Source organism: Mizuhopecten yessoensis, unplaced genomic scaffold, assembly GCF_002113885.1.
Source record: "Mizuhopecten yessoensis strain PY_sf001 unplaced genomic scaffold, ASM211388v2 scaffold1319, whole genome shotgun sequence".
In the NCBI taxonomy this organism is placed as follows: Eukaryota; Metazoa; Mollusca; class Bivalvia; order Pectinida; family Pectinidae; genus Mizuhopecten; species Mizuhopecten yessoensis.
This window is the reverse complement of record NW_018403987.1, coordinates 402,570-415,109: the sequence shown is the minus strand read 5'-3', so window position 1 is coordinate 415,109 and position 12,540 is coordinate 402,570. Positions and strand designations below refer to the sequence as shown.

The 12,540-nt window shown below is 32.8% G+C and overlaps 1 protein-coding gene across 2 annotated transcripts in view; it reads left to right on the top strand.

Annotated features, from left to right (window-relative positions):
• Positions 1–1,306: 1,306 nt before the first annotated feature.
• The window catches only part of LOC110459830 (GTPase IMAP family member 7-like), a 37,536-nt gene continuing 26,302 nt past the window's right edge, over positions 1,307–12,540 (top strand). Inside the window, exon 1 of one of the 2 annotated variants that reach the window (XM_021512288.1) lies at positions 1,307–1,398. In XM_021512288.1, coding sequence (XP_021367963.1) covers positions 1,345–1,398 — 54 coding nt within the window. In that variant the 5' untranslated portion in view covers positions 1,307–1,344. Of the gene's footprint in view, positions 1,399–10,882; positions 10,974–12,540 lie in introns of those variants that run through there. The other variant, XM_021512297.1, reaches the window with a different exon arrangement.

Below are 12,540 nucleotides of genomic sequence, written 5' to 3'. Positions count from 1 at the left end.
GGGGGGGGGGGGGGGGGTGATAAGGAAGGCTGTATTAGCCTTACACAGTGAAAAATATACGAATATCAAAGTGCAAGATCAATTCATCTTTTAAATTAGAAAGTATACAAGTNACCTCCAACAAGCCATTTCCTCTGCTATATAACCGTTTCACGTATTATTGGTTATTATCACCAATCATTTGTCATTTTACTCTACCAATACATTTTTGAAATGCTTACTGTGTATTTACCTTATATTCCCTTTCTCAAGTTATTTCATTGCATATTCATTGCATTTTCATTGCAACTTTTCTTATTCTGCATTGTTTTTTGAAAAACATAGTCTTATTTTACGCATGCCTTCTATAATAACTGATAAATCAACCCTTTTGTTAATACTATCAACTGATAAATGGTTATTCTACAGTTTCAGTCTGGTTTTGACATTTCTATATGAATTCCAGTTCACATCCCTGTTAGAGAATAGCTTACTACTTTATAAATACTCGGAGAATTTAATTTGGACAGATTTCTTTTCCCAACATTAACGGAAATCTAGTAGCTTGACAGAATGCCAGAAAATCCGTGGTAACACAAACATTAAATTATCGTAAACTAGATCAATAGTGTAATCTCGCCTTTAATACTATTTTGGAAGGGAATATGGCGTGATCTTTCTTCCTTAATTTCCGAATTCCGCCCAATACAATGTCTGTAGCCGTTGCCCGAATCACACACAAAAAAAAAGATAAACAAAAGTTATGGTCAATAACAAATGTTTCTGCTAAATAGAATTATCATAACCCTAATGTATTTTTTACAATTAATAATAAGGTTCTTTTTCTGGTAAAATAAACTAGGTGAAACNTTATGGTGAATGAGAATTTATATTGGAATTGCGCTGAAAAATATTTTGAATTTAACCGTAGTATGTGTGCCTCTATATCCACATAGAATTTGATTTAAATCGGTTTTTTCGTTTTTAATATTTGCGCAAATTTAATCGAAAAATGGCGGACAGACGATCAAACAATGCTATAACTTTAAATGGTACCGAATATTCTCTGAATATGGGGCTCCAATTATTTTACCTAATCAGATAAAGATTATGACGGTAGACGGGTACACAGTAAATATTTACTGTTCCCTTATCAATATTGTTAAAAGAAGATGATAAACGACATTTTCTTAACAGTGGTATGAACATTATATCGTCAAATTCTTTTTAAAGATAAACCTCGTCAAACACGTGAAATACTTGACCAAAGTCTATTCATATAAAGGACATCCTTTTCGTATTACACAACAGCGTGACTGATAAGACACAGTCTAGGGAATAAACAACCTAACTAGATCACCTTGAATGACTAGACTTTGGCTAGACAAACCTGAATTACGACATCGCACTAATTCTGAGGTAAATATATTGTATGAATAATGCTTTTATTGAGCGTGTCAGAAATTATAAAAATTCGATTTTAATGAAATATGCACATTAACATCCTTGTTAGAATACACAATGTAAACGTTTGATTAATATGAGGTTACGAATTTATAGTGATATAATTAGTTAATTCTAGGATATACAACATATTCTTCCTTTTTGCCCGCACTGAACATACTCACTAGGAATACGCAATTAGGAAGAACTTATTTAAAACGTTTGTGACCTTTTCTGCTTTAAGTGTGTTTGCATGGTTTTATGATGTCTTTCTTTTGTTTGAATTTCTTTATGTTTACTTAAGTATGGGTTATCCCTACAGGTCATTATTTGCTTTAAAAGGACCGTTGGAATGGCCATATGATAAACAAATGTTTGTTACCCTTTGAATGATGACTTATCACGAACTAAACTGATATTTGTTACCCTTTGACTGATGACTGTTCACGTGATAAACAGATGTTTGTTACCCTTTGTCTGATAACTAATCACGTGATGAACTGATGTTTGTTACCCTTTGACTGATGACTAATCACGTGTTCAACTGATGTCTGTTACCCTTTGTGTTGAGACTCGATCATCACGTGATCAACTGATGTTTGTTACCGTTTGACTGATGACTGATCACGTGATAAACTGATGTCATTTACCTTTTAATGATGACTTATCGCGTAATAAACTGATGTTTGTCACCTTTTGACTGATGACATATCACATCATAAACTGATGTTATTAACCTTTGAATGATGACTTATCACGTGTTAAACTGATGTTATTTACCTTTGAATGATGACTTATCACGTGATCAACTGATGTTATTTACCTTTGACTGATGACTGATCACGTGAAAAACTGATGTCATTTACCTTTTAATGATGACTGATCGCGTAATAAACTGATGTTTGTCACCTTTTGACTGATGACTTATCACATCATAAACTGGTGTTATTTACCTTTGACAGATGACTGATCACGTGTTAAACTGATGTTATTTACCTTTGAATGATGACTGATCACGTGATAAACTGATGTTTGTTACCCTTTGACTGATGACTGATCGCGTAATAAACTGATGTTTGTCACCTTTTGACTAATGACTTATCAGGTCATAAACTAATGTTATTTACCTTTGACTGATGATTGATTACATGTTAAACTGATGTTTTTTACCCTTTGACTAATGACTGATCACGTGTTTAACTGATGTTTGTTACCCTTTGACTGATGACTGATCATGTTTTAAACTGATGTTATTTACCTTTGAATGATGACTGATCACGTGCTAAACTGATGTTTATTACCCTTTGACTGATGACTAATCACGTGATAAACTGATGTTTGTTACCCTTTGACTGATGCCCGATCACGTGATAAACTGATGTTTGTCACCCTTTGACTGATGCCTGATCACGTGTTAAACTGATGTTTGTTATCCTTCGACTGATGACTGATTACGTATTAAACTGATGTTATTTATCGTTGACTGATGACTGATTACGTGTTAAACTGATGTTATTTACCTTTGAATGTTTACTGATCACGTGATTCTGATGTTTATTATCCTTTGACTGATGACTGATCACGTTATAAACTGATGTTTGTAACCCTTCGGAGGTAAATTGTTTTGTCAAAAGGTTTGTGAATTTTAATATATTTCCATCATATTGACGAATGAATTACTAAAATTTCTTTGTACACATTTCGCTTACGATTCTCTTGTGTTTTTGGATGTCGGGTACGTGTTCCCATGTCGTGAGGTTACCTAATTGGTATGTGAAATTGTGAACATTTAAACAAAATCAAACAAAAAAACTTGTATTGATGATGATGACAGGTTTAAAACAAGTATAAGGATTACCTACAAACGTGTCTTTATTTGCAAGTCCAAACGTGCCATCAGTGGCACCGTATGGGACATTCCAAAGTGGACCCATGCTTTCATTTCATGTAATACAAATAAGTAGTATGTTGGAGTTCCTTATTTCATAATACCCTGGTAAAATAACATCTGACAAATACAATCAGGCAGTTTATAAATGGTTGAATTCTGCAAGTCTAAAGCAAAGCCCCCCCCCACCCACCCACCCCACCCAATTGTGTCCAGTAACCTATGTGCAAAATAACGGTAGGTAGCATATTTAAATTACTTTGAAAATAATTGAATTTTTGTTGTTTAAAAACTGTTTCAACAGGGGATCCTTTCTAGTAATTAAAAAAACGGTTAAGAACAAACAAAACAAAATATTAGGTTAGGTAGGTTTACTGGAAACAAACAATTTTAGATTTAATACCCTAACCAGAATAAATCAATGAGTATATATCATAAGTAAATATGACCATGCTATATCAAAGACAGAATAACTTGAATATTGTTTGACTTTATTCAGTATTGTCTCAATTAATTTAACTATAAGTTATAATTTTGTTTTTGTAATGTACATGTAAGCAAATAATTTCACATCAAACTCCAGCATTTCTTAATATAATTTTGTAATATACATGAACTGACATATTGTTAAAGACCTGACTCGAGTTAACTTTATCCTGAATGCTATTTCTTTAACTTCAATTTAGTCGTAAACCTGTATAATATAATAATTAACAATTTAGTTGGTGGTACTTTCTGATGCGCAGCAGGCCATGTTTACAGGGTTTCAAGTCCACGCCAGTGACTTGTGATCTTACAACAATTCACTATGTGCCACAGGATCGCACCATAATCTGCAAATCATGTATAACCAACCACTGTTTGCTCTTCCCTGAAATCATCCCTGCCCAATTGATTTTATTCAGGTTGGTAAGAGTTAAAATCCATGAATTTATATAAATATTTTGTATTCATTTGTACAAATTGTTCCTTTACTGGTTAATCAGATGCCAATCATGAAAGTAATTTATTCATTTCTCACAATAGTAAACATCATCTTGTTTTTGTACAACCAAGTCATGTTCATGAATATTTCAAATTTATTTTACTGGTCTTTGTATACGTGTACATATGTAAACAGTATAAAACTTGTAAATTGTAAGTCTTAAAAACACTTCACAAGATCATCTGGCTCAGTGGCTATGGTCTAGATATGAATTCATCGTGCCACTTTATAAAGAGTTCACAGGTAGTGCATCAAGTAATCCTCAAGTTCCTCGATGCAAAAGCTCTTAAGGATGTACTCTTCTAAAGTTTCAGTCACGTTCAACTCTCGTTTTGATCTGGTGTAACGGGGTTTTGTAATATTTAACAAATTATGATAGGTATAATAGCAAACACACATCTGAAAAGCATGTAAAAAAAACTAGATGTCTGTTGTGTGTCGATCATTTTTTACAAGTTTAAAAAATTACCAATTTGGCGGCCATTTTGAAAAAGTGTATTTATGTGAATTTCTTGCGCTTCACAAAGGGCCAAAATTTCAATTTTTTTGACACTAGATTAATCACTTAAATTGTCATTGTGTAACAATTTCTAATTGTAGCAGGTTCAATTTTGCTGTAAAAGTTTATAATGCTCAATATGATTAAAATAATATGCAAAAAAGTGGAAAGTTATATATTATTGATATTTTTTTTCACATATTAGGGTAACTGAAGCAATTTTGATTTTTGACCCCGAAAAAGGTGAAAAATAACACAAATAATAATGGGACAAAAAAAGAAGCACACCGACCCACCTTTGTGGATGTTTTAGAAAGAGAAACACATTTTCTTTTGATTCTTTGAATACTAAAAAAAGTTTAATACAGGATTTTTTTTTATCAAGCGTTTAATCTCAAAAAATGGTGAAAAATGTGCATTTTTTCATTAAAAAAATAAGGGGTAGGGGTAACTAAAATCGCATTTCTGAGTAAAATGAATAAGATAAAGAAATTTTACTTCCATAGTTTCAAAGAAAAAATATTTTTATCAATTCTACAAACATTCATACATAGCAGCTGATAACACACTTGGACGAAATTGTATGAATTTGTTCTGCAAATGGTCAAAACCCGGAAATTCACCTAAAATCAGATATTGTGTTAAATCGGTATCTTTGACCGATCATAGCACAAAAACGAACACACCGACTATAGTTATTTTTGCATTTTCTACTATGCCATTATCTCCTTTTTCCAAAAATCAATATAAGAAAAAAAGTTTAATACAGTAATTTTTTGACTTCTCAGACATGCAAGGACATCTCATTTTAATATATATAACAATCAAAATCCCTTCGGGTTTAAGCTCTCTTCGTGAATATTAATTGGACTAGTGGCTTCTTGACTAGTGTGTCTTGAAAATTGGTCAACACTGAACAAACAAACCACATATATATATATATTGGTATATGAAATAAACTCACACTTTGTGATGATTTAGAAAACCTGAATGCTAGCCTTAGTCCTTCACATTTAGTCAATTACGCAGTCTACACAACACTAGTAGCAGCTGATGAGCGACAGGCCTGTTTATCACATCATTTCTGGGTTTCTCATACTGAACATCATTTAGAGAACAGGAAATTCAGCAGTAATACAAATCTTATTTACTCAAGACCAGTATTTGAATAGTCCACGAATTTGAGATTCCTTAATAAGTTTAGGAGAAAAGCCTCTCTCAAAATCTGTCAGACAACACTGATCCCTCTTTGGCACATTTAACCTTTCCTTAAATGTCCTGTTTTCATTTTCAAGTTCATGGAACCTTGATGCAAAGGACAGCAATTTTATGAGTTATAACTCCTTATCAATGTAAAATACTGAGAATAGCCTTAAAATCTTATACAGTATTACTGCATACTGTTCCAGAATTAAATGTGTGTGTGTAAAGGGGGAGTTACATATATCTTTTAAAAAATTCATAGTTTTTGTATATCACATGTATATGTATTAATTAACAAAACTTTTGAAAGTATTCACAAAGTTCAAAACCTAGTAACAGATTCACATAAAAGATACGTTTTCTATTTTAATATTGTAATAACTGAATAACACCATGGCAATTTCCAACATTTAGAGGATATCATATGAACACTTCATATACCCTACCCTGTATTAACATACACAATGTGTTCCAATTAAATCACTACAGTACTGACAGTCCACAGGGGCCCCTGTGGACGGGCGCGTCTAATTACCCAATACTACCCAATACCACCCAATACTACCCAAGACCACCCAAAACTACCCAATACCACCCAATTCTACCCAATACCACCCAATTCTACCCAATACTACCGCATACCACGTAGTTATGAACCAAATACTTCTTTATTCCTGTGAAATATCACCTTTGTAGACGTTATTTACTTCCATCTGCTATATTTTATCGGGAAATGTGCGATTTGGTGCCGAAAACATCACCGAATCGCCGTGACTATGACCCAATATTACCTCATACGACCCAGTTATGAACCAAATACTTCTTTATTACTGTGAAATATCACATTTCTTGAAGTTATTTACTTCTATATGTCACATCCTATCTGGAAATATGCGATTTGGTGCAGAAAACATCACCGAAATGCCGTGACTAGGGGTTCGACGGTTTACAGGAACGGGCAGGAACGGGCAGATTCTATTCATTATTATATATACATTAATGAATATATGTATTAGATATATTTAAGTATCATTATCGGGTATAAGATACATTTGATAAAAGGATTGCAATTACATGATCGGTTCAGAATCGGACTAAATTATATATATATATATATTTATGTTATGATATCTTTTTTATCGGGTACAAGATACGTCATTTGATAAAAGGATTGCAACGAATTAAAAGTATTGTTTTGATATGGATCGGGCAAGAACGGGCGACGATTTACAAGAACGGACAAAAACGGGGCAGGATTGGACTTATTTATATATATTTATTGTATAAATTTAATTATCCTTATCGGGTATAAGGTATATTTGATAAAAGAATTGCAATTACAGGAACGGGGCAGGATCGGACTAAATATATATATATATATAAACTGCCAGGCCGAGGTTCCAATATATGTCACTGTTTTATTCTATAAAAAAGGGTTGTTCAGAGAATTATATATTACATATATAATACATATGTATCTGGGTTATTTTCTCATTTATATATATGAAATTGTTATTGCGATGTCATAACACCTGAAACATTGGAAATGACATTATGATAACCAAATTTTAATAACTTGATAACTTATACTCAATTCTTAATAAATAGCATGAATATATTTTGAGTGAATTAATTGGTGTTAATGTGTAGATTACAATACTATCACGTCTACGATCTTAAAAAAAAAGAAGAAAATAAGCAATTTTCCAACTCAAAAAAGGGACATCAATCTGAAAATTAAATATTATTCTATATGTAAATATAAGTTAATTGAAATACGTGTTTTACGTAAATAAATATTGGAGTCCATATGTAGGATTGTTAGGCCTTATCTGTTTTAGAAAAAACAATACTGTATATTAATTGTATATGTAAAGAAGAAAGAAACACGGTGAAACGCTTTTAAGTTTCAATTTTTTTTTTCAAAGGCCGATGTGGTCAAAACTGATTATCTAATTCTGTAATAGTAGACAATAGACTTCTTGTTCCAATGTTCAAGCTGGTTTTAGGAAAGGCTACTCTACAACTGAAAATATATTTATCCTTCATTCTTCAATATCTATATACCTTTCAAAAAGTAAAAAGCTATTCTGTTCATTCAATGATTTCAGAAAAGCGTTTGATACTGTTTGGAGGGTAGGTTTATGGAAGACATTATTAAAGAATAATATCACAGGAAGATATTTAATGCTATAATTAATCTGTATGCAAACATTAAATCTTGCGTAAAAACTAGCAATGGTATGACTGATTTTTTCACATGTCACGTAGGGGTAAAACAAGGTGAAAATCTCACTCCGTTTTTGTTCTCAATATATTTAAATGATTTAGAAGATTTTTTCATGCAAAGTAATGTTGACCAACTCCAGTTTTTTGATAATTTATTTCAAGAACGCATGGGTATATTTGTTAAATTATTTATTCTGCTATATGCAGATGACACAGTTGTTATATCAGAAACAGCTAAAGGTCTACAGAATGCTTTCCGTGAATTTAAAACTTACTGTACTATTTGGAAACTTGTAGTTAATCTCAATAAAACTAGAGTTGTTATCGTTGATAAAAGTAAAAGTAATTGCACAAAATATTCGTTTTACTCTTTTTGGTGAAGAGTTGTAAACAAATCACAGCTACTCAGTTCTAAGACTGCTGTTTCATTATAATGGCAGTTTCTGTAAAGCAAGAAAAAAAAATTGTTGAACAGGCTCAAAAAGCAATGTATGCATTATATATAAAAAAAAATAAGAAATATTATTTTACCAATTGACATACAATTAAAATTGTTTGATGTATTAATATCCCCAATCCTTTTGTACTCCTCAGAAATTTTGAATGGAATTGTCCTCCGCAATCTTGTACATCACATATGAATTTTGAATATTTAATCATGTATGTTTGTAACCTATATGCTGTATTGCATTTGGATATAATAAAACTTGTCAAACTCCAGATAACAGATTTCTGTTATTTCCTAATTAGTGTCAGAAACTCTGGGTTATTAAAAGTATATAGGTGTATACAGTATCTCTGGGAGTCGAATCAAGTTTTCATGTCATTTAGTATTTTGCTTTCGGATGATCAAAGACGTATATATTACATAATATGTAATATATACGTCTCTGGATTGATGTATAAGAAGCGTAACGTAATTCTTTTTATTTATCTATTTAATTTTTACATTGATTAATGACAACCTACTCGTCTACCCTTCATAAGATTGGTCAGAGAACTATATCTGGAAAAAAATCTAACTTGTCCAAAACAGACTATCTGTGAGTTAATCAAGTAATTGAAAGGACTTCGAATCATATACAATCCATATACTTTTTGAATTTCATAGTATTTGAGTATCTAATTTAATTGAAGGTTCTTCTCCAGCATTGTTATATAATTGATACTGTTATGTTTAACAAAATTGAATAACTAACATTTTTGAAAAGTAATTTCAAATTTTCTAAATATTTTCTGTTAAATCTATATATATTATCCTAATAACACCATTTTATGACATGCATAAAATTAATATAGTATCATGTAATTGCAATCCTTTTATCCAATATATCTTATACCCGATAATGATACTTAAATGTATCTCATATATATATTCATTAATGTATATATAATAATTAATAGATTTCTGCCCGTTCCTGCCCGTTCCTGTAAACCGTGAACCCCTAGTCACTGCATTTCAATGATGTTTTCTGAACCAAATCGCATATTTCCAGGTAGGATGTGACATATAGATAAATAACTTCAAGAAATGTGATATTTCACAGTAATAAAGAAGTATTTGGTTCATAACTGGGTTGTATTGGGTGGTATGGGGTAGTTTTGGGTGGTATTGGGTAGTGTTGGGTGGTATTGGGTAGTTTTGGGGGGTATTGGGTAGTTTTGGGGGGTATTGGGTAGTTTTGGGGGGTATTGGGTGGTTTTGGGTGGTATTGGGTAGTTTTGGGGGGGATTGGGTAGTATTGGGGGGTATGGGGTAGTATTGGGTCATAGTCACGGCAATTTGGTAATGTTTTCGGCACCAAATCGCATATTTCCCGATAAAATATGGCAGATGGAAGTAAATAACGTCTACAAAGGTGATATTTCACAGTAATAAAGAAGGATTTGGTTCATAACTGGGGGGTGTTGGGTAGTATTGGGTGGTATTGGGTAGTATTGGGTAATTATTCGCGCCGCTGTGGACAGTCTGTACAGAAAATGAACTGAGTGGCAGGTAACAGTGTATAACACATATGTTATCAGCCTGAAACACTGGTGCTAGTTACAAATGTCTCAAATACACATGCTATACTAATATGGGTCACAGTGCTTGTATAGCATCTGTGTATTTCAGAAATGTGTAACATGCCCCTGTGCCCTGACCCCTATCAGTGAACATGTAGAATGTGTGCATTTCAGACAAAAAATATAGACCCGCCTCCGACCCCCTCCCTCATTAGATAACAACCCGTTCGTCCGGGGGTGGATTAGCTAAACCAGTATCACTATCAGAACGATATATTATCCGTCTACAATTTTGTTTTAATAAAATATAAACACTAAACTACGGTGCATCAAGACACTTATTAGTTTTTTCGTTTTGATGACAGGCGTGTTGGCTTACTTTACATGGTGAAGTTTTACGGTGTATAACGCTTCAAACCAAACACAAAATTAACACTGTAGCCTATGGGAAATGGTGTCGTCTGCATTTGTTTGTCCGACCACACGGGCACGCAACTATTAATAATATTGATTTTGTTTAAGGCTTTCAGTCGCTGGGTACGTTATATTGCTCCGACCCAGAAGCGATCTGCGCGCGAAAGATATCACGTGATAAAATAAGCCTGTCTGATTGGTCGAGCGTGTCAACGGTGTATTTCCGTCCTGTAGGCACTCAAGGTCAATCAGTCTTACATTAAACAGCTGAAATGGGACTATTTACAACTACAACTTACAGCAAATTGTAGCAGCTAAACTAAACAGTAAGTATTTAATATCACCTTAGATTGAAGTAATCATTTGCTTATACATTTGTTTATTCAGCCTTTTTGTACTTTAGCCTGAGATAAACACATTGACTCGTAATACCCTGAATCAGTCGTAAGGTTGTGTGTTAAACAACAATATGGTAGCTCATTTAACAACTATTATTTACACAAAACCGTCTGCAAATTAACATTTAAGGATCTTTCTTCGCTTTGTCACACACAAAGACATCTACAATTGCAAAAATTGGTGAGATACTGTTGCAGAGCACCATTATTTTAGATCTAAAGTAAATTAGCGTTTGACATATTAGCAAAACTTGATCTTAATCTAACAATGGCTCTCCTATACCATGTTTCGTTCTTCACTGACACTTAACAGCGGTATAAATAGCGTCCTTACAATAAACCATGCTCAGCTACATGGACATACTCATACAATAGGAGGAGTTTTAGACATGAGATTATATAACAGTTGACAATGACGACTTCATTCTAATGCCATTTACAAAACAAGATTCGACATCGAATATTAGAAAACGATATTAAACTGTTTTAAGACGTGCTTGAAAAGAAAATAAGTATTTAAGTCCATCCGCACATGTTAATTTTCCATAAGAAATAAAAGTTGCTCTCTCTCTCAATACTACTTGTATGTCACATTATTACAAAATTACAATAGATTTCCACTCTTCGTTACGAAAATATAACGCGCTTTCTAAATTATCAATTGGAATCCCAACAGAGCTAGATGGACGATTACCTAGATTGAAATAAATGCTACAACGGCAAGGAGCTAAGGGTATAAAGTAAGCACATCTTGTTTCCTTTTTTTAGGAGCCAATTTCCACAGGTCGTTTCTATTTCTGTGTCTGTAAATAAATTTCACTGATAAAATTTCACATGCACGCTAAAAGTCAATTTCGTTGTGATTCGGATTCATTAATCAATATTATTCTCAATTAATCTGCAACACATTAAATATTATGTTTACCTTTGCATGAAACGAGGAAATATTGTTTTAAGAATCGAATGCTCCAACATCCAAAATAAATGTTTTGTAGGTTCCATATAACTATTTTAAGTATTTATATCCAAATATCTAGGACAGGATGTTTTAAAAATTTCAGTTCCAGTTATTTCAAAAGCAAATTGTTTTCTCGAAACCTTCAACACTGCCAAAGCATACGTGCAAATTATAGGATGATGCATTAAAGGGATACCATGAATAGAGGTTATAAGATATCATTCATGTACGGAAAACAGATAGAATCAGAGCTAAATCAAGTTATCGATTGCCACCTTGTGTTGAAGGCGGAATGCATGGCTGCACGTACTCAATGATAAGTCATCATCATTTTTTGCTTGGTTTGTTACATATATAATGCACGTCTACAAAATCAGTACTTTATCCACTCGTTACAGTTTACGAGTTGCATTTTAAGGGTTATCAGAACAGAATGTGCATAGACGTCTGTGTAGATATTTAAGTTTTAAAGAGTTTTACCTGGCCTGTGCCTGACACATATAGCTGATGTGTGATACCGTATGACCGTTGTGAGTT